General features: G+C 35.6%; 1 protein-coding gene across 11 annotated transcripts in view; it reads left to right on the top strand.

The window, feature by feature from the left end:
• TCF12 (transcription factor 12) overlaps positions 1–24,076 on the top strand; it is a 386,235-nt gene that overhangs the window by 343,608 nt on the left and 18,551 nt on the right. For 7 of the 11 annotated variants that reach the window (XM_043555341.1, XM_043555339.1, XM_043555338.1 and 4 more), the window contains 5 exons: positions 3,302–3,380; positions 10,420–10,493; positions 11,503–11,574; positions 12,328–12,534; positions 23,873–23,987. In XM_043555341.1, the coding sequence (XP_043411276.1) occupies positions 3,302–3,380; positions 10,420–10,493; positions 11,503–11,574; positions 12,328–12,534; positions 23,873–23,987 (547 nt within the window). The remainder of the gene's footprint in view (positions 1–3,301; positions 3,381–10,419; positions 10,494–11,502; positions 11,575–12,327; positions 12,535–23,872; positions 23,988–24,076) is intronic. The other 4 variants (XM_043555343.1, XM_043555342.1, XM_043555346.1 and 1 more) reach the window with 1 other exon arrangement.

Genomic DNA, 24,076 nt, shown 5'->3' with positions numbered 1-24,076 from the left:
TAGAAAAGAAAACTGAGACTAGAGCTTTTAGGGAAATCTATATTAAGAAACTGGAAGTGTGAAAGAGAGATGGAGCCTATGTATTCTACATCCAGTGATTTAAAAGAAATACTCAAATAGAAACTTCTCACAAGGATAATAACCATTCATTCTTTCAACAAGTATATATTTACCAGCACTGTTGGTACTGCAAGCTACTGCAAATCCTGTACAATTCAAATTTTGTCTGAATAAGACAAAGTCCTTGCTCTTCTGGAGCATACATTTTACTGAGGTAAAAATGTAAGAGACAGATAATAAAACAAATAAGCAAGTTTAGACAGTTAAGGATTAATGTAAACACTATGAGGAAACAACAAAACCAGGACGGTATGACAGAGAGGCAGTACTGTTTCTCCAATGCTTTCCTGCTGTTAATCTTTACAAGGAAATAAAAAATCAGTGAGTATGTCTAGTTTATGATAAGAGGGAGTTTTGCATGAAACTGAAACTTTCCTCACTGCTCATGCACCCACCATCAATGTTGTCAACTCTTTCCTTCCTTACCAATATTACCGTTAAGGCATGTTTCATAAAAGTTAGCATCAGGTGTTCCTAAAAGTTATAATTACTTGAATCTTGAATGTGAGAAATAGTGATTTATAAAAGTTAAGGTATATGTTGAGATATGTTTTTGTTGAAGTGTGGTGACCTCATCTAATTTACACATATGGTTTAAATTGCTTTGTGTATGTAGCCCACTAGGAACCAAAATGTGACCTTTAGCTAATTTTCACATGCATATCCTGATTTTTTACAAGGTAACAACCTTAAGACCAATAGTATTGATCTTAATATAACATACTACCCTCCCTGTTACTCAGTCCTTCCATAATGTCCTTTGAAGTCTTCTTGATAGTTTTGCTTTTCCAAAATGGCTTTTTAACTTGAATATACAACTTCTAGATCTGGCTGTTTGGAGAGATTTGGTGATTGAAGGCATTTACAGTTAGAATTTAGTAACATTATACAAATTGGTGTATTTTCTTTGAGGTAGATATATCCATTTGTAGTCAAAGGAAAATGGTCTCTCTGGCTGCTTACAATTCATTTAATACTTTCTTCTTTTTTTTTTTTTTCAACGTTTATTTATTTTTGGGACAGAGAGAGACAGAGCATGAACGGGGGAGGGGCAGAGAGAGAGGGAGACACAGAATCGGAAACAGGCTCCAGGCTCTGAGCCATCAGCCCAGAGCCTGACGCGGGGCTCGAACTCACGGACCGCGAGATCGTGACCTGGCTGAAGTCGGACGCTTAACCGACTGCGCCACCCAGGCGCCCCAATACTTTCTTCTTTTTAAAAATAAAAGCTGTTGTGTTTAATGATTATGACTTGTGGAGTTTTGTTTTACATGAACCTGCCCCAGTTTCTGGCTTTCTCAGCATATTACACTGTGTTTGAAACCAGTGCTGAGACCCCCTTGTTTGCCATAATTAGGACCTCATTAAATTCATTACAAGTCTAAGCTCATTCAGAGAAAGAGTATTTCTATTGGATGACTCCTTTCACCCACAAGTAGTTTTCCTTTTTAAATTCATTCACATAAGTTGATTTGCTGCCCTAAGTTAAGTGTTGAGATATGAAGATGGTTTATTATGCTCATTATAGAGATAGAATTGTCATAGAGAAAACTTCCTAGGGACTCTTAATACTTGGATTAAAGAGACTTTTAAAATATTTAATGGCTAATTAGGTAAACGTGTCACTATTGTCTGTCACTTTTTTTTTTGCAATATGAAATAAATATAAAATATTGCAGCAAAACTTAGCCAAAATACCAAAATTTATGCATTCAGATGTTATCTTATTTGAAGTGGACCTCTTAGGAAGTGAAGTCCATAAATCATTTTAGGAACATTTTCTGAAGGACTTTTAGGGTTTCTTCCACTTTCCTCAAGGGTGACAAAATATCCTTTGAGAGCAAGCTTGATTTTGCACAATATGTTTGTAGCTAAATTTGGCAAAAATGTAGTTGGTCATACTGAGAACTTTCTATTTTTTTATTTTTTTAATTTTTTTTTAATTTTTTTTTAACGTTTATTTATTTTTGAGACAGAGGGAGACAGAGCATGAACGGGGGAGGGTCAGAGAGAGGGAGACACAGAATCTGAAACAGGCTCTAGGCTCTGAGCTGTCAGCACAGAGCCCGACGCGGGGCTCGAACTCACGGACCGCGAGATGATGACCTGAGCCAAAGTCAGCCGTTTAACCGACTCAGCCACCCAGATGCCCCTTTAATGTTTATTTTTGAGACAGACAGACAGAGTGTGAGAAGGGAAGGGGCAGAGAGAGAGGGAGGGAGACATAGAATCCGAAACAGGCTCCAGTTTCTGAGCTGTCAGCACAGAGCCTGATGCGGGACTCAAACTCAAAAACTGCGAGATCATGACCTGAGTCAAAGTCGGATGCTTAACTGATTGAGCCACCCAGGGGCCCCAAACTGAGAGCTTTTTAAATGAGAAATAAAGGGTAACTATTTTAAAAAATATTTTCTTTGGCCTTTAAAACTGTTTTTAAAGACTGTTGCCTTCAAAAGGTAATAGTTTCCTGAGATAATTATTTTTAATGGATATCACTTATTTAGATGATATATTCTAGAAAGATTATTAGACTTAACTTTATTTTTTTTTAATTTTTTTTTAACGTTTATTTACTTTTGAGACAGAGAGAGACAGAGCATGAACAGGGGAGGGGCAGAGAGAGAGAGGGAGACACAGAATCTGAAACAGGCTCCAGGCTCTGAGCTGTCAGCACAGAGCCCGATGCGGGACTCGAACCCACGGACCGTGAGATCATGACCTGAGCCGAAGTCAGACGCTTAACCAACCAAGCCACCCAGGCGCCCTAGACTTAACTTTAAAGTCACTTCTCTTTTTTGTTCTAACAGAAACAAATAATTTTCAACTATTAATAATAAATGGATATGATTTATTTATTCCTCTCTTATTAGAGTATATATGATCCTTTCTTTAAGGATTCTCTGTGTCCAACATGGAGCTCAAACTCATGACCCCAAGATCAAGAGTCACATGCTCTACTCATTGAGTCAGCCAGGCACCCCCAGAATATAGAAGACTTTTTAATCCTAGTTTTAAAACTGTAAACAGCCTTTATGTAATGAAATAGTCCTAAATTGAAGAAATAAATTTTTCATTCTGAGTTTTATGGGTGGCAACTTAGATTATAAAAATAACTCCATGCAAATGGATTTATATTTTTGTTGTCACATATTGATACATGCATATTTTGTTTTCTGGTTAGATTTATTCTCCTGACCATACCAGCAGTAGTTTTCCATCAAACCCATCAACACCAGTTGGATCACCCTCACCTCTCACAGGTAGGCTGCTCTTTTATCTATCGACTTAAAAACATGCATGGAGCTACTTTGAAATATTTGAACTTTGTTTATTTTCCAATAAAATACAGTAAAAGTTCATGATAAAATTATCTGAATTTTGAGAAAACATGTAAACAGCCTTCTCGAGTTCATTTTGGAGAATAATGAAGTATTTGCTAGCTGTGAATTACTCTTTTCTGATTCTTAATTTGGTATAATTTCTAAGAACAGTTGTTTTAACAGGATAAAAATAAGGCTAGACATTTGGGATGAAAGCAAAATACAGAGGTGGTAAATCAAAATTTTGGGTAAGGTGGCATAGAAAGTATACAAAATAATCTATTTAGAAGTACATGTAACTTCTTTCTTCCTTATTCTCTGCATTTTCCATGTACCACTTGTAGGACTCAGAAATTAATAACTTTCTGCTAGATAGCTTCTCTTTATTTTTAGGTTCACTAAGTTATTAAGTTATTTTATATATATATGTTTGTATATATAAACACATGTATATATGTACAAACATATATGTAATTCTTGGGAATAATGTAGTTTTTTTGCTAAGGAAAAGAAGTCTGTGAATGTGGATAAATACCGTTGTTAGTGGAGTTAAAAATAAGTGGTTCAGATTTGCTTTACTCTTTCCTGTTTTTTTTCCCTATTTGCTGTGACAGATTCCAGATTCTATCCTACAGTATAAATTTGTTGAGATATAATTGTTACTATTATAAATAGGAATTCTTAAATCTTAGAAATAAAATAGGAAAATGCTTAATATATATTAAGCTATAATTTTAAAACTTGTATGATGTTTTTATGAGCAACATTGAAGGAAAAAAACATGCTGAAGAAGAAATGTATTCTGAGGAAAAGGCATTAGGCCTATGGGTAAAAATTGCCATATTCTTGCAGCAGTCTACCTCAGAAATGATTCTCTTTTTCTGATCAAGTCATTAATTAAGCCCATGTAGCGTTGTTGTTGTTGTTGTTGTTGTTGTTGTTGTTGTTGTTGTTAAACCTTTTTGCATTGTGTAGGGTTTCTGAAAAATCTGGGCTCTAGTATATCAGGGCCTTGGCTATCACCTGTGCTTTGTGTATTAGCTTTGTGACTCTGCTAAGAAGCATTCCAGTGTGGAGATGATGAACTGCTGGCAGCTGCTTTCAGCTCTTAGTGGGTTCTGCCACTTTCTCAGACACCATGGCTTCAGCTGTCTAGTAAAAGTTGAACAGCTGTTCCCTACATAGACAGGACTATGAAAGACCCATTGACTTAGAGTTGTTATTTAACAGAGAGCTGAAATTACAGGAAGAATGATGTAACTTTAACCCTACTCACCCTCCTGGCGCAGTTTTACTCAAATTATCAGTGTCATTTTTGCCACAGCCTGTTTTCCTTTCTCATCAGAGATGAGAATATTGGTCCTTACTATATGTTCCCACCTCCTCTCTTCCTCTGCCCAGTGAGATAGCTATAAACATGCCCTTTGGTTTTTTTTTTATTAATACTGGATGGGAAGTCAGGCAGCAGAGGAGTTCAGTATTTATGAGGGGGCATCACTAAAATGGAAAATCAGAGACTTTGACATTTTTAAAAAAATAAATGGTCCAGAGTAAAACCTTACATTTCCTTCTCCATCTTTATTTGGTGTTTATTGGGTGATATCCTTTTTTCCCCTTTAATTCAGCTGATTAATGAAAATCTATGATCTACTGAAGTGTGTAATGAAGATATTAATAGGCTTCTTTTTCAATTCAGCAGTCATAATCGAAGAAAAATATTTTCTTTCATTTAATGCTTATTATGTTCCTACTGAAACAGCACATCAAAGACTGATTTTATGCAAGTGCATTTCTCTCCCATCTCCTGTATCTAGTATCTCCTTCCTGTCACCACACACATAACACACACACTCCAAATTGGCAGAAATATAAAGAGAGAAGGAAAAAGGAAAGCACAACGTGATAAATTATTCATAGTTGAAGGAAGAATGAAAAAGAGGGAGCAAACTAGAGCTTCTACATAATATGTGGAATTTATTTTGTACCTTGAATGGCAGTGGCCTGTTAACTAGAGTAAAAAATTCACCCACTGTGTGCTCTCTGCACTTGTCCTGTTCTGTATACCTGAGCATCAGTCAGACTGGCATAGGCCTTGTGAGGATGGATACACAGGTGAAGAGCCACATAGGCAGCTTCTAAGGTAATCATCATTCTTGTTTAAATTCCACTCATTTTCCTTAGGAACTTTTTCAGGCCAAGAACGTATATTTCTACCTAGAGCATGCTTGTGAGGAACTTCTGAGGTAGTGCTGTTATATCAGTTGGGATGCTTTAGGCTGAAAGGAAGAGAAACTCTTGTCTTGGCTGGCTTAAATAATAAGGGGATGCTTATCTTCATGACAGGAAGCCATAGCAGGGCAAATTTCTTGGCCCCAGTATGGCCAAGCTCCTGCTCTACTACTTTTGCAGTTCTTCCTCAGGCTGCTGGCAAGTTCAGCAGTTCAAGGTACCATATGTGGACATAACAGTGTTCACTAGAAGAAAAGAGACCATCTTTTCTTTGTATTTTAAGAATCTTTTTCAGAAGGCTCTTCAACAGATTGGCCCTCATGAGTCTTCAGCCAGCACTGGGCACTAACACACTGGTCATAACAGAAATGGGACCACCATGTGTATCTTAGACATCAGGATTTACCCTGAGAACTCTAAAGTTACTGTATTCTGGTTCATGCTAGGAAATGATAGATAGCCCACCCCCTTTTGAACAAAATCAGGGCTCTGGCAGCAAGGTAGAAGAGAAGAATGGCTATGTCTATCACAATTGTCATTTAGCAAAGGACACAAGTATTTAAGAGAATGTGTTTACTGGGGGAACTTGGAGAGCAGACAGACAAAACCATGTTTTTCCTTTCTTCACCTCCTTCTGGAATATAAATAAATAAGGGTTTAATAATTTCAGTTCTCAGTAGCAATCTTCAAAACATTTACAATAGAAATGGAGGAAGAGAAGGAAGAAAGGATTCCTTAGTTTTGGCTAATCAGTTATTTATTTACTTTAATCATCTGTCAGTGTGCCTGGTGTTTGATAATCATCTGACTTCAGCAGGTTTTCAGTTTAGCTGAGAAAATAAAAGGTAAACACATGGGGTGCTGGGGTGGTTCAGTTGGTTAAGCATCTGACTCTTGATATCAGCTCAGGTCGTGATCTCACAATTGTGAGATCAAGCCCTGTGTTGGGCTCTGGGCTGGCAGCACGAAGCCTGCTTGGGATTCACTCTCTGCCTGTCTCTCTCTCCCTCTCTTTCCTTTCTTCCTTCTCTCTCTCCCCCTCCCCCTCTTGCTCTCTCTTTCTCTCAATAAACAAATAAACATTTTTTTAAAAAGATAAATACATGAAAATACAACCATCAGAATTCACTCTAAGCTGTAGAACGGTCACAATAAACTTCATGAAGAGAGCAGGACTTTAAGAGGAGGAGAAAGAGTTTTCCTGGGTCTAAAGGGAAGAGTATAACAAAGATCCAGATGCAAAAAAAAAGCACATGACTTCTTCATCCAGAGTCATGGGGATGACTGATTATGAACTCTTCACGTATGGAAGTGTGAAGCAATAAAATGGAAAGGTTGGCTGGAGCCAGATTGTGGAAAGCAAAGCACTGAGTACTACATTGATTATCCAGCCTTTTCCAAGTATGAGGGATCTCATGAAAGTTTCAGTTTAAGGTGAGATTACAAAGGGAAACAACTAACAAAATAAGAAAATGCATGATAAGTGGTCCTAAGAATTTCTTTCAGCCGTATAAAATGTTGGTATCTAGTCTCTAAATTAACCAGTTAATTCTAAGTTCCACTTAGTGAGCAGATCAGAAACACTGGGTGAATTTTGGATTTAGTGATCAAAGAAAGCCTTTCCACATTTTCTAGCCAAAAACTCACTTCTCCTAATTACCTAGCTAGCTTGTTTTCTAGAAACGGTCATTATAATTATATTTTAATAGCTGGTAGGTTTATTACAATCCTTCTTGAATAAGAACTAGCTTTTTAGGGTGATCACTAAAAAGCCCAGGCAATTACAGAAATTGGTAACTGCATAAACAGTTGAAACCTTATGCTCATTAATAGAAGGAAGAATAAGCCCCAAGCCTCTTGATAGATCTACACCAAATACGAGGTGACAGGGAAGGAAGGTGGGAAATACCCTGTTCTCTATTCTCTACAATATTTGTGTAATGTTACAAGCTAGAGATAGAGATGCCAACATCAGCAATAGGATTGATTTCTACTGAACTAATAACTCTATCTAACTATCCAGTCATCTTCTTTATGACTAATAACATAATGTTTTAAACTACTAACTGGGGTTCAAGGAGCTCTGTCCATGAGATATAACTTGGCATGTCTATAAAGTTCAAACAGATATCCCTGATTTAAGCACATTAGTATTCTGTTTTAACCAAGTATGTCACACTGGGGCAGCCCAGTCTATAATAAAAACAAAACCGGTTTGAGTATATGTGTATTTTTCCAGTTTAATGGATTACATTTTGGACATAGACCTTAGCATGGTTTCTTCATATCACTATCAATAAAATAATATAGGTGATTTCTTACCTGAGTAACTCAGTGTACATATCTCATTCCTCAACCCTAAACTAGTTGGAGAACCACAAAAATCGCATGTTTTGCCAAGCAGATGCATGTTAACAATTTTGAGGTGTTTAAACATAAAACTTGTATTAATATCTGATGTTGATTAAATAATTTGATGATTAGAGTCCTGTTACAGGCTGATCACCCAAAGAAGAATGGGAAGGTTGGAGGAAAATGTTGGAAAATAAAATATTGTAAACATTAAAAGAAATTACATTAAAAGTAATTTAGGGTCTTTTTCAAAATGGATTAGGATTAACCTTTTATCCACATAAAATTCATAATTCTGCATCAGTGCTTGGAAAGCACTAATGTACTGAAATCAGTGGAAAGGTGTTGGCTGGTTATTTATATGAGTTCTTCATATAGTCAGTTACTGGGTTTCTCTGGTTACTAAAATCTACTTGTTAATTTTAAGTTCGCAAGCTTCTGTTTCAATGCTCAATTTTAGATTGTCCATAATTCATGTAGTCGAATTATGACTGTGTTTGTATGTCCAGCAGGAAACCTTTAATGGTTCTCAGAATAATTTGTAATTTGCCTACAAGTAAAAAAAAATTGTTTGCTGATGAAGTACATAATATATATTTTTTTCTCACAGTTTTACTATTTAAATTTTTCCTATGTAATCACAACAGTATGCATATAATTGTGAAATTTAATCAGGTTAAAACTTTATCCAACTTTTCAACTTGTAAAATATATTTGATTGATGGGAATACAATTACTAAGTTATTCAACTGAAGTGAAGTGTAATAGTTAAGATTTACCATACATTTTCATTGTTTCCTAAATTTGGCAAATAATCTGCAACAACATGCTTGGTACAAAGAACATAGGTTAAAACTTCATTTAGCAGTAAATCAGACAAATTAAGTAAACCTGCAAGTTCTCCAACTTCATATTTCTCCTATAACTCAGGTTGTCACTGAAGCATTTATTAGTAACTATAATATTAATAACTATAATGGTTCTCATTATTTTCTGTAAATAAATTATTTCCAACTGCACAGGCTGTATTGTCTTAAACACATGAATGAATTAATCCTTTTGTCTTTTTTTTATCGTTTTCTTTTTATTTTTTTCTACTCTGAACTTGTATGTTTTTTTGCTGTGTGTTAGTGCTACTTTTCTAAAGTTGAAGAATAAATGACATTAAAAATTTTCATGGTGATATTTTCCAAATTAAATAATGTGTTTTTGTGTAAATTATGTTGGGAAAATGTTTACCAGATAATCCTAAATGCATTTGCAGTCGTTTGAAATTGGTGCATTTGTGCGTAACTTAATGGCAAAAGTTAATAGGACACTTTAGAAAGTAATTTGGCTTTATGAATTGAGTATCATAAATATATTTATACCTTTTAATTCAGAAATGCTATTTATCCTCAAGACATGTTCCCAAAAAAGAAAATAACAATGTTTACCATTCACAATATAGTAATATTTAGGTACTATTCATAATAGCCAACTGAAAGAAACCTCCAACAGTGAGGTAATAATGGTGATTATATAAATTATGATGTAGAAAATCAAGTGAATATTAACGTAGTCATTTAATAACAAAAGCTATGGAAAGTCATGGAGAAGGAACAGAATTTTAAATTACGTATGTTTTAAGTACATTTTCTCAAGATAATCTGCTTGTGGACAAAATCTGAAGAACATTCAAACATAAAAGTAGTTTTTGTTTTTTGAAGTATAATGAACACAGGATGTTACATTCATTTCAGGTGTACAGCATAGTGATTTGACAGCTCTATACATTGTGCTAAGCTCACCACAAGTGTAGCTACCATCTGTCACTATACTGCACTATTACAATATCATTGATTATATACCCTATACTGTGCCTTTCATCCCCATGACTTACTCATTCTGTAACTGGAAGCTTGTATCTCCTCTCCTCCTTCCTGCCCCTCTGGCAACTACCAGTTCTCTGTATTTATGGGCCTGTTTCCGGCTTTTTTTGTTGTTGCAAAATAACAAGTAGTTAATAATAACTAATACAAATTTTTGCAAAGTAGTTACTTTGTAAAGTACTGTGCAGTTTTTTCTTTTATTCCCAACTCCCTACACAGTTGTATTAGTAATGAAAAAGACTTTAAGATTTTTAAGTAATCTCTACACCCAACATGGGGCTCAGACTCACAACCCTGGGATCAAGAGTTGCATGCTCCACTGACTGAGCCAGCCAAGTGCCCTGAAAAAGATTTTTTTTAATGTGTTGGGCTTGTAAGTAGCCAATACTATGCTGAAGGCTGAACAAAAATGTTTGCATAAGTTTATGTACAGCTATAAAATGGCTTTACCCTTTCTTTCAGAACATTGTCAAGATCAGTGAGTTAACCAAGGTGTGTGTGTATGCTTTTGTATTTTGTTTTAACAGGTACCAGTCAGTGGCCCAGACCTGGAGGGCAAGCTCCTTCATCCCCCAGCTATGAAAACTCACTCCACTCCCTGGTAAGAGCCTCTTAGAAATATACGGGTCACTTTTATCTGATAGTGCAGAGTGCATTTTTAGTAAATCCTGAGTAACAATGAAAAAACAGTAGGATAGCATTACACACGAATTCTTTGCTAACAAATGGCCTGATTTAGTTTAACAATATAAGACACATTGGGTGTGCCTTTTGCCATCTGTTCTTTGGGACATCAGGCTTCTTTCTGATCTCAGGACAGCTGGTAGTAAAATAATGTTATGGGATTTTTGCTTTTTTGATAAATCTAGAGTTTAACTTTTCTATACTTTTATGTTTATATAGAAGAAGGAACAAACAAAAAAGTAAAGAGATCAAATAAAAGCAAGAAAACTAGCCGAGCAATGCAGCATGGTCACATTTTATTCTTTCTCATGTGACTATTCTCTATATAGTTAATAACATTTTGACTAAAATTTTTAAATGTAGCATCATTTATTTTTGTCATGAAAAGTGTTATTTCCCATGTTTTCATTTTTAAAAATATATTGTGTTAATTGTATAAGCAAAAATGTTACTTAATAAACAAATAAGGAGGTAGAATAAAAGAGCCTGTCTAGGTATTGAATGCGAAGAATTTGTGGTAGAATGTTAGCTACTGTTGTTTTTCAATACCTACCACAGAATTACATAGTATTATACAAACAAAATAGAATAACTTGATGGAATGCTAAGTCATGCTGTCACTTAGTAATTTCACGTTGCAAATAGAAGAGTTCTTTTTCTGTGACTAACAGAACAGTTGAAGGGAAAGTCTTCTTCTTTCATATTTTGCAAGCAAATATAAACAATGTGTGCTATTTAGATGCTAACCTTATAACTTCGCTGTTAAATCCCAGCCTTCTCATACCTTAATACAAGTAGATCTCGCAGGTCTCTGCGTTAACTTTACTAACATGTTATGCTGACATGCGACATCAGCTATTTCCTCATCTCTTTTGGAGTTAATCTTAACCTGTGCTTTGCCTCCTGTTCTGTCTTGACTTTGCCAGAAAAATCGAGTTGAGCAGCAACTTCACGAGCATTTGCAAGATGCAATGTCCTTCTTAAAGGATGTCTGTGAGGTACTATTTCTTTTAGATGGTGCCTTTTTTGTGTTTCAGTTAATTATACTTCCTATTATCCATTTAAAATCTTCAAGCCTGTACAGACTCCAAAGTCTTTTAAAATCAAACAATGACCAGTTTCGTTTTTGTACAGTATGTAAGAATAGACTTTTGTTTTTCATGTTGTTGAGAATGATTCTTTTTAAAAGAGCTCTACTGGCATGTGCTTTTGATTTTTTAAATTCTAATATGTTTGTGTATGGGGCATGTGTGTATCCACAGACAATCTCATTTCCTCAGTTTTGTGAAAGAGCATATTTGGATGTGTTCACCATTTCAGATAGGTATGCTTTATTCACTTAAAACAAAATTACAACTTAAACTTGATGGATTTGAGGTCCTTTCCCGAAATTGCCCTCATTTCAAAGATCAGTATTAAAGTCCAGGTTATCTTTTTTATCAGCTATAATTATCAGACACAGTAGAGTAGCCTTCGTCTTTTGTAGGAAGCTAAAAGAAATAGCCTCATGGTAGACTGGTAAATTGGTTTTATAAAGCAGTGATTTGTTTCTGAAGCTTTGTTAATTTTGCATAGTCGTCAAATATCTTTTCTTTGATTCTTGATTGTAGTGTAGGTAGTTGCTTTTGAAGCTACTTGATAGTGCATTTTACTTTGCTGTCTTCTCTATATCCCAAAGTAGGAAACATAGCAGTTTAATGAATTTAACAGATACCAGCAGTAACCTCCATGTCTTTTTTCAATCCCTACAGCAATCTCGAATGGAGGATCGTTTAGACAGACTGGATGATGCTATCCATGTGCTGCGGAACCATGCCGTTGGACCGTCCACCAGTTTGCCTGCTGGTCACAATGATATACACAGTTTATTGGGACCATCCCATAATGCACCAATTGGAAGCCTCAATTCAAACTATGGTGGATCAAGCCTTGTTACAAGCAGTCGATCTGCTTCAATGGTAAAATAGTGCTCATCTTTTTTGTAATAATGGTTAAAGCCTAGTGTCCCAAATGTTTTTCATGAAATCTTTGGAGGAGAGGATTCTTCTTTTTCAAACAGACTTACTCTGTCTTGGGCCGGGTCATTCGTTGCACATTGGCCCTTAAAGTCCTGCTACGATTGTGTGCAAAAAGCTAAAATTTTCTGCAAGATCATTTTAGCTTAAACTTAGATTTTTTTTCCCCAGATGTGTGGCAGACCAGTTTTTGCCTTGAAACAGTATGTAGGAAGTCTAAAGAGCAAAAACTATAAAGCAAGACTGAATTTCAAGGGTTCTGGTCTAGAAAAGTTGTTGATTATAATTTGGAACCAGCCCTCAAAACCAGAAGGAATGTGAAATTATTTGTACCAGACCAAATTGAAGCTTTATTCCCAAATAAAGAAAAAGTGGGGTAGTTTTAAGAATAGCTGTAATTTGAGTGACAATGAAAGGAAACAATGTTCAATTAATTCCTGAAGAGAATAAAATAATTCAATCCATGTTTTTAAAAACATAGTAATACTTTAGAGAGAAAAAAGTAAAATTTTCCAGCACATCAAAAATTCTGTGTTGAATGTCTTACATTATTTTTTATCCAAATTGTCTTTTAAAGGAATGAAGTTCTTTTTGAACCTGCAATTTAACTGATGCCATGTGTTTGAGTGTTTATAGCATTGTTTTTAGGATTTATTACATGCTGTGAAATATTCTCCTGTGAAACCACTTTCTAGCTGTAAGCCATGTGATCAAGGGTAAAATTCACCTATCATCAAAATAATTAGGTGCCCCAAATGCTGAAGGCTTGTGTTCTATAAAATAGGATTGGTTCCAGATTTTCACATTCACATGTCAGACAACCATTTATATTCATTTTGGAGCAGCTGAAGTAAACATCAAACACAGCTTTCTAGTTTCCTGAGTACAATGTTCTTAGCAACATAGGTGACAATAGATGCTTATATATCTTAACGACCAGTTTTGGGTGGTTGTTGTTTATTTATTTTTTTAATGTCAGAAAATTTGAAATTCAGGCTCCTTCTGAAATAGTTTTTGATGCTGTTGGTAAGCTAATAAAATGTGAAAACATTGAAAATTACAAAAATCATAGACATATAAGGGAGTATTAGCCCTGTTAGTAATAATAATTAAAATAATATTGTGTATAGGGTAGCATTTGTTGCCCACATAAATGTAGAATGTCAAATTAATAATTATTGTTTTTGTTGAAATAACTTTATCCTTATTTAGAAGAATGACTTAAAAATCAATATATTTGAATCCAAAGTTTGTCTCATTTGCACCATTTGTAGTTATTCCTCCCTCATAATCATTTTTTAATTCTTCACTATTAATAGCTCACTGCCCCTAGTCCACTTTATCTGCTATAGATAAATCTCTGGTATATCTCTGGCTCCCACCAATTAAATATAGGGTTTGTAAAAAATGGAACTTCTGTATTTGGGAAGTTATTTTTACCAACTTTGGATATGAGTTAGAAAACAGATTTTTCAAAATCCAGTCTTAAAAAGCCATGTAGAAATCTAGTGCATTTTAAAAGGACTTGTGGAGGGAAAAATTATTAAATTAGATATTGCCCTGAAGCTTTTAATTAATAAGTAGCTCCCATTATATCCTCTAGGAATATGCTGCCTACTTCACAGCATCAAAAAAAAAAAAGGTTGCCAGAGATATTCTTTACAAAGAAAAAAAAAAAGACTAGTCTAGAAAAAAGTCTTATCACTGTGACGTGAGTCTGACTTAGTCTGAGTAGCAGCCTCAGCACTGCAGCAACTAAGGCCATGCTGCCGCTCAGCGTGACTACCCACATCCTCTCTTCCGTTCTTACTGCGCCTTAGAGGACCCATAGCTGGTGAACAGCTGCCACATGTCATCTGCTGTGTCTGCCCCGTCCAGACAGTCACCTAGTAGAGGTGGATCTACAGATGTTTCTGACAGGCTTACCCTCAAAATATAAAGTTATTAACTGACAAAAAAGTCTGAGACTGTCAGGTGAGTCACTATTCATCTACTATCCTTCTGAGATGAACAGTTTAGCTATAAGTCCTCAGTTCTCAACTTCAGCAAAAACATCAAAGGGTAGAATGAAATGAAGTTCACAGTCAGCAGTGACTCTCCCAGCCAAGCCTTAGGCATACAGTTGAGGAATATTCTTATTCTGACTCTTGTCCATGTCTGAAGACATCAGGAGTGGCAGGAGCACCTTGCTTACATGCCCAGTACCCACCTATGTGAAATCAACTCTTTTCATATTATTGGATGGTATGTGATTTGGGGAGACATATTATTTTAACTATTGCCAGCCATTTTCAATAATTAATCTCCTGCTTTTATTATTCCCTCTTGCCCCTGTGAATTCTAATTGGTCCTGACTAAGAAATAACACAATTTTACATTCTAGAATCACTTTTCCTTTTTTGTCTTGTTTAACTTTGTGGTAGTTTATGTATTATCCTCTACATTAACATAAATTAGTATTTGTTCTATAGGCTTCCACAAATGGACGCTACTTGGCCAAAATTATGAAGTAACCACAGAAACACCAGTTTATCGGCAATTTTATATCACCTTGTAGAATTTGTGAGGTCAACTTCTCTCTAAAATATGTAGTTTTCATTATTCCATTTATTTTCTGCAGGGAGTAGAATTATTTTAATAAACAAATATCAATTCAGGAATTCCATAGAACGTTCAAATAAAATTTTTGTTGTAATAGATTTTTGTTCTCATGGGCATATACTGTAGGTCACTATCCTAATTGCAGGGGTTTTATATATATACATATATATATATATACACATATATATATACGCATATATATATACATATATATACATATATATATTTTTACACATATATATTATTTTTTAAACTTCTTTTATTTATTTTGAGACAGGGTGAGAGCGCACACACATGCAGACACACAAGCAGGGAAGGAGGGGCAGAGGGAGAGGGAGAGAGAGAATCCCAAGCAGGCTGCACACCCAGTGCAGAGCCTGACACAGGGCTCTATCTCACAACTGCAAGATCATGACCTGAGCCCAAACCAAGAGTCAGACCACCAACCTAATTGCAGATTTTAATTATGATATTGCTTTCTCTGCTCCATTTAGAAGAGGGATCAGCATACTTTTTCTGTAAAAGGCCAGATAGTAAAATTTACTTAACTCTAACATTCTAACATGAAAGCAGCCATAGACATTATGAAAACAAATGGGTGTGGCTGTGTTCCAATAAAACTTCATTTACAAAAAGAGAGCTCCTTAATATTTAAGAAACCAGGACCAGATTTAGCCGACAGGCCGTACCTTGCCAGTTTTTTGAATTGGAACATAAATTAGCTTCCTAGTGCAGGTAACAAGGGTTGGCAAGTTTTTTTCTTTTTCCTGGAGCCTATAGATGTTTCCTATTTTTTTAATGATTAGTTTGGGAGCGCTGTTGAAGTAGCTGGAATATTTGAGGTAAGCCAGAATACACTTAGAGTGGAAGAATAAAAGTTGATATCAATATAGAAGTGATACAGACAGCCCAGCTCTCAGCCTGCAATGCTATCAAGATTATTTGCGGTGTAAAACCTACATAGACAGGTTAATCAAGATAGTGTCTCTTGGTCAGGGAAATAATTTTGTTGCTGATAAACTTCCTTTACAATGTGAATGTTTTCAGTTATAAGAAAATTATGTCATTAGGGGCACCTGGGTGGCGCAGTCGGTTAAGCGTCCGACTTCAGCCAGGTCACGATCTCGCGGTCCGTGAGTTCGAGCCCCGCGTCAGGCTCAGGGCTGATGGCTAAGAGCCTGGAGCCTGTTTCTGATTCTGTGTCTCCCTCTCTCTCTGCCCCTTCCCCGTTCATGCTCTGTCTCTCTCTGTCCCAAAAATAAATAAACGTTGAAAAAAAAAATTAAAAAAAAAAAAAAAGAAAATTATGTCATTAAAAGTCATCTGTAGCTGATACTGTTGATTTGTGGGACAACCATCTTCTTATAGATGAAATAATTCTCTGGTATTTTTTAGTTATTCCAGAAAAGGATTTTTATATTTCACACCAAAGACATAAGAATACCAAATGCCAAAAACATATGTCAATAGGAGCCAATATCAAAAGACTTAATTTTGACTGTTACTGTTTTTTATTATTATTTTTGTTTATTTTGAGATACAACATGAATGGGGTAGGGGCAGAGAGAGAGGGAGAGAGAGACATTCCCAAGCAGGGACACAGGGCTCTATCTCAGAGTCCATGAGAACATGACCTGAGCTGACCACGAGTCGGACACTTAACCGACTGAGCCACCCAGGCACCCTGATTTTTGTTACTTTTAACCAAGCAGATTTGACCAGCACCAAAGAATAGAATTCAGTGAGGTTTAGGGGGTACCTGGCGGGCTCAGTCAGTAGAGCATGCAGCTCTTGATCTCAGGGTTGTAAGTTCAAGCCCCACATTGGGTATAGAGATTACTGAAAAATAAAACCTTAGAATTAAATGACGTTTCAACCACAGAAGGCATTTAACATGATTTTAGCTGTCTAATACACAGAAAAATTTAATTTCTTGAAAGATTACTATGCCAGAAAAAGAAACTAAGAAGTGAATAATTCTTACTTTTTTATAAGTAATTATAGCCACATAGTTTTTTTATATTTGCTTATTTTTGTTTTTGTTTGTTTTTATTTTGTTTTGACAGAGAGAATACACATAAGTGAGCATGAGCCGGGGAGGGGAAAAGGAGAGGGAGAAAGAGAATCTTAAGCAGGCTCCACACCTAGCAGGGAGTTGACCCAGGGCTCAATCCCACAGCCCTGAAATCATGACCTGAGCTGAAATCAAGAGTCTGACGCTTAACCAACTTAGCCTCCCAGGCGCTCCTCTTATTTTTGAGTGGGGTTAACATTCTCACTTAATTTCATACTCCCTTTCAATATTTTTGATGATTTCTCCATGTTTATGGAATCCAGATAGAAAACTTAAGACTTTTTGTCATACACTCTTATTAGGATGCGATTGATATATTGTTTAAATTTTAAAGCACAAAATCAGGATTTTTAGAACTATTAAAATGTCAGCATTGGACTTTAGTTTTGCTCCCATGTATTTAGTTTAAGCACAAACTTTTGGAATAAACTGCTGATAGGAAAATATACTGGTATTAAGTGGAAAACTGAAAAGGACTAGAATTGTTAATTTCATTTGGGCATTACAAAAAGGTCTCAACAGTATAAAGTTATTGTACATCACACCTATTTATGGCTGTAATATCTAGACTACTGAGGCCCAGTGAGATAATTCCATGATACTTTTATACTTAACAGAAGGTACTCAGTTATTCCTCCAACAGTGATTTCAACTTCAAGCTAAGTTACATTAGAAGCTTTTATATTAATGGAAGCTTGATGCAAATCTTGAAAAGTTCCTTATTTATGATATAAAATTTTATCCATGAGGTTTTTTTTTTTATTGCTTTAAGTACTGAGGAAATGTAATCCAACCATTTCCGTTAGTTTTTTTTTTTTTTTTAATTGCTTGGGGTTTTTGTAGTTTAAGCTGTGGTTGGAGATTTGTGGTGTTCTTGTATAATAGCAAAATAATGTTAAATTGTAGGATTTAAAGTGTTTTATATAATTTAAAAATATGAATTATGTCTGTGTTCTAAATCCTAAAGCAGTTAGAGAAACTATATTTTTCTTAGTTGAGAGATGTAAGATTAAGTTATTAAAGGCCTAATAAGCAAATAAAGTAGTATTCAAAATTGTCACATATCAGATTTGGAATCCTTTTAACCTGACATTTAGACAGTATTTAATTTTATTAGTATAGGTTTATATACCGTAGAAATTGTGTACCTATGTTTAAACTGAATTGAAAGAGTTTATTTTTAACTGTATTTTATTTTTCTAACCATTTTTGTCCTGAATGGGCAATTTAATTTTTTTTTATTAAAACTACATTATAGTGCTTTTGAAGAGATTTGATAAAAGTTTAAAAACCATACAGGTTATATATATTTATGGAAATATCATTAAAAAGGAACCATAACAAATTAAATTCTATCAAGTTTCTAGCTTAAAACCCCTCTTCAGGTAAAACAAAATACATACAGAACATAAAGATCCTTTAATCAGTCCATAGATTAATACTGATTAATCTAAATCATTAGTATTCAGTGAATAGTATAAATGGAACAAATTGTTAGAATAGAATTCAGAATCAGAGAGGAATTCATACTGAGTACTTTTCAATCTGCTCCTTAATTCACAAGACCTCTTATTCATCAACTAATTAGATTTAGCATTTTTCCATTGTGGGTGCTTAAAGCTTTTGGCCAAATTAAATGAAAACAGGTCCCTTGTTGGGTGTTCCCACAAAAGTAAGGCCATACACAGATTGTGAAGATTCAGAATGCAGGATGATGTCATTTAATGAGTTGGGCCTTTTATTCTGAAATAGAGCTCTTCATAATGATTGAAATTTAGAGCATGGCAGGCCTAGGGGTTTGCCTTCCCCTGCTACTCCCCTAGTAGCAGCAGCCTGTCAGCTGTATGCTAACGAGAGGAACAATTAAACATAGGGTCCTATCTGGCTGGCCCAGTCTCTGAGCTCAGACAAAAGACTGTTTATACACCTGTTGTGTCTGTGGACAGAGCCATTTGAATGGGTAGCTGCAGATTAAAGGGAAGACATAGGAGCCAGTGTGTGAGCAAGGGTTAAATAGAACTTTAAGAACTGTGAAAGTCAAATTCTCCAGAAAATATATGAGGGCCATTGCAAGGGGAATCAAGTTACTAAATAAATAAATAGATAGATAAATAGATAAATAAATAGATAAATAAATAAAGTTCCTGTTGACTTCATTAACATGAAAAACTCCAGACTTAAGGTTTTTTGCTAATCTGAGGCCATTTTTTAAAGATTAATTTTTTTTTCTTTTGGAAGCCATTGATGAAAATTGGTGTAAAAAAGGTACTTAGTTTATAGCTTTCCAGAGAGACGAAAATATTTGCTGTCATTTGTATCCCAAAACAAATTGAGCAACCAACTGATTTTCCTTCAGGTAAAGCACAAATACCTAGAATTTACTTAGATAATGATCTTTTGTCTGCCAGGCCTTTCATCAGAGAGGAAATGATAGAACATTTTTATTAGTTGAGATTCAGAAAATCAGAGAATTAACTTTTACTAATGTAATAAAAAGAAATAAGAATTCAGAAGATGCATCATCACTTATCACTCCAGTGAAAATTCAGTTTGTGGAGCACCTACCTGGCTCAGTCAGTTAAGCGTCCAACTCTTGGTATCAGCTGTGGTCATGATCTGACGGTCGTGAGATCAAGCCTTGCATCAGGCTTCATGCTGAGTGTGGAGTCTGCTTGGGATTCTTTCTCTCCTCTCTCTGCCCCTACTCTGCTCACTTTTGGTCACTCTTACTCTTGCTCTCTCTCTCTCTCTCTCTCTCTCTCTCTCAAAATAAATAAACATTTAAAAAAAGAGTTCAGTTTGTGGCTGTTCAGTGCTGTTGGCTTACAGAGCTATAAAATGAGTTGTACACATACAATTTAGAGTAAATATACATATTTTTGAAAGTTTAAGTTTTAAAAGACTATTTTTAATTTAAATTTTAGTTAACATACAGTGCAATATTGGTTTCAGGAATAGAATTCAGTGATTCATCACTTACATACAACACCCAGTGCTCATCACTACAAATGCCCTCCTTAGTAACCGTCTAGCCCATCTCCCACCTACCTCCCTCTTCATCAATCCTCAGTTTGTTTGCTGTTATTAAGTCTTTTGTGGTTTATTTCCCTCTCTTCTCTTCCCGCCCCCCACCTCCCCATATATTCATCTGTTTTGTTTCTTAAATTCCACAGATGAGTGAAATTCTATGTTATTTGTCTTTCTCTGATTGACTTATTTCACATAGCTTAATACATTTTAACTCCATCCACTTTGTCGCAAATGGCAAGATGTCATTCTTTTTGATGGCTGAGTAATATTCCACTGTGTGTATATACCACATCTTCTTTATCCATTCATCAGTTGATGGACATCTGGTCACTCTCCATAGTTTGGCAGCTATAAACTATAAACATTAGGGTGCATGTACCCCTTCGATTTTGTATTTTTGCATCCTTTGGGTAAATACCTAATAATACAATTGCTGGTCTGTAAGGTAGTTCTATTTTTATTTTCTTGAGGAACTTTCATACAGTTCTACAGAATGGCTGTACCAGTTTGCATTCCTACCAACAGTTCCAGAGTGTTCCTGTTTCTCCGCATCCTTGCCAGCACCTGTTGTTTCTTGTGTTGTTAATTTTAGCCATTCTGACAGGTGTGAGGTAGTATCTCATCAGGTTTTGATTTGTATTTTGCTAATGATGAGTGATATTGAGCATCTTCTCATGTATCTGTTAGCTATCTGGATGTTTTCTTTAGAAAAGTGTCTATTCATGTCTTCTGCCCATTTCTTACCTGGGTTGTTTGGTTTTTTGGTGTTGAGTTTGAGAAGTTCTTTATAGATTTTGGATATTAACTAACAGTCTATTTTCTTTTAAATTACTTGGTATGATAGCTCAAAATACTAGGTAAGAACAAAATTCAGCACATATTACCAAGGATCACAGGAAGTTTTAGTTCACATTATAAATACAAACACAGAATTCTTAGCTTTTACTGTATCCTGTGGGATTTCTTCAGCCAGTCAAAATTGTCATGGTAATATCTATCTATAGAATAGGCCTAGGCTTTTAGAGTCTCAAAGAATTTGCAGCTATATAGCTGTATATTGTATTTATACTATATTTATTTTTATAAATGGGATTTTTGAACTGACCTTCTCCTTAGGTCATTGAGTAGTTCATAGCAAGCAAAGAAAGCCAACTAATCTTCAGCAATGACTAATCCTCAAATAAATTTAGAAGTAGATAGGGAATACACTAGGTGGGTTTTTTTTTTTTTTAACTACATCAAAGAATAAGAGTGTAAAACAGACATTTCTTTAAAAGTGCAGTAGAAAGCGTGCCTGGGTGACTCCATTGGTTAAGCATCTGACTTCAGCTCAGGTCATGATCTCACGGTTCGTGGGTTCAAGTCCCATATCAGGCTCCTCACTGATTTGCGGAGTCTGCTTGGGATTCTCTCTCTCTCTCCCTGTCTCTCTGCTCCTCCATCACTCACACTTTCTCTCTCAAATAAAATAAGTCAACTTAAAATAGAAAGTGTGGTAGAAGACCTGACATGTTATAATCAGGTCCAGTATCAAATGGCCTGTATTGCCTAAAACTTTGCTTTGGTTCCTTTTGTGTAGCTTACAGGAAACCAAAGGGTAAACTTGCATAGGGGTATTTATACCTCTTAAGGTAAAATCCATACAAAGTCATGAAAGATAAAAGCTATATTAATTACTGAAGAGAAGAGAGATTCAAACAAAGCAGTTTACTGGGATTGAAGGATTTATTGAAAAACAGTGATTCTCATGTACAACTCCAGGCAATAAACCTCTTTAATTAAAGGCTTAATCTTAGGTGCCTGGGTAGCTCAGTTGGTTAAGCATCCGACTTTGGCTCAGGTCATGATCTCGCAGTTCGTGGGTTCAAGTCCCGCATTGGGATCTGTGCTGACAGCTCAGAGCCTGGAGCCTGCCTCAGATTCTGTGTCTCCCTCTCTACCCCTCCCCCGCTCATGCTCTGTCTCTGTCTCTCAAAAATAAATAAAAATGTTTAAAAAAATTTAAAAAAAAAAAGGCTTAATCTTGTAGATGACACATGTGCTACTGTTCTAACAAAAAGCTTCATTTTTTACCAGTTTTTCTAAAAATACTACTATAGCTTAAATACTTGGTGGTATTTGCATGCCTTACCTTCCAATTTTGGGCTAATTGATTTATGGAATTTGACTAAAACAATAAAAATTATATGGCATTTTTGTTGCTTGGCAGTGCAGAACTTCTTTTTTTTTTTTTTAAGTGTATTTACTTATTTTAAGAGAGAGAGAGCACAAGCAGGGGAAGGGCAGTAAGAGGGAGAGAGAGTCCCAAGCAGGTTCCTTCCACACTGTCCACACAGAGCCTGACCCAGGGCTTGATCTCATGAACCGTGAGATCATGACTTCAGCCAAAATCAAGACTCAGACACTAGATGCTTAACTATAAGCTACCCAGGTGCCCCCAGAACTTCTGCTTTAAGTTAATTTCATTTTTTTAATGTATATTTATTTTGAGAGAGCAAAAGGGTGCACATGCTCAAGAGAGAGAGTGTCCCAATGTGTAGGGCTCGATCTCATAAACCACGAGATCATGACCTGAACTCAAATGAAGAGTTGGATGCTTAACTGACTGAGCACCCGTAGACTGCTTTTTTAAGGTTTTTGAGGGAGTCAGAGGAAGAAAAAACAAGACACTATATGTATGTGTGTGTGAGGAAAAGAGTATACCAGAGTATAAATAAATAATATTACTTGGAATATAGCAATATTTTGTTAAATGCAAATTCATACTTAGGTGGTATATGAAATACATGATCAGAATGATATAGGTTTATTAATAGATACTATAATGTGTAGCATTTTATGACTTACAGAGTGCTTTGTCTAGTTCATTTGCTTCACACAACAACCTTCTGTAGGATACAACATTTGAAAGTTGGAATTTTATAATTTAAATATTTTGATTCAAAAGCAATCTATAGGGGCGCGTAGGTGGCTCAGTCGGTTAAGCATCTGACTTCAGCTCAGGTCGTGATCTCACAGTTCGTGAGTTTGAGCCCCATGTCAGGCTCTGTGCTGACAGCTCAGAGCCTGGAGCCTGCTTCGGGTTCTGTGTCTCCCCCTCTGTCTGCCCCATCCCTGCTCATGCTCTCTGTCTCTCTGTCTCTCAGTAGTAAATAAATGTTAAAAAGAAAAAAAATTTTTTTTAAAAAACAATCTATAGTAGTCTGTCAAGTCTTTTGAAATCCAAAAATCAGGGGCACCTGGGTGGCTCAGTCAGTTGAGTGTCTGACTTTGGCTCAGGTCATGATCTCATGGTTCATGGGTTCGAGCCTGCTTTGGATTCTGTGTCTTCCTCTCTCTCTGCCACTACCCCTCCTTGTCTGTCTGTCTGTCTGTCTCTCTCTCTCTCAAAAATAAAAATAAAACATTAAAAATTTAAAAAAGGAAATCCAAAAATGAGAAAACTAGCATCCCAAAAAAGTTGCTAAATTCAGGTAGATATTTTCTCTATTAAACCCATTAAAAGAATTTGAACAACTATTGCCTCTGAACAGTCTTAACTTTTTTTTTTTTTTTTTTTTTTTTTTTTTACTTTAGGTTGGAACTCATCGAGAAGACTCTGTCAGTCTCAATGGCAATCATTCAGTCCTGTCTAGTACAGTCACTGCTTCAAGCTCAGACTTGAACCATAAAACACAAGAAAATTACAGAGGTAACTGTATTGTTGGCTTTCAGCAGTAATGTATACAGAGATAAATAACACTTGGAACACTATCGTCTTTTTTACAAGCAGATTGACAT

This window comes from Prionailurus bengalensis, chromosome B3 (genome assembly GCF_016509475.1).
Source record: "Prionailurus bengalensis isolate Pbe53 chromosome B3, Fcat_Pben_1.1_paternal_pri, whole genome shotgun sequence".
Classification (NCBI taxonomy): Eukaryota; Metazoa; Chordata; class Mammalia; order Carnivora; family Felidae; genus Prionailurus; species Prionailurus bengalensis.
Note: the sequence above shows the minus strand (reverse complement) of the source record. Positions and strands in the feature narration are given on the sequence as shown.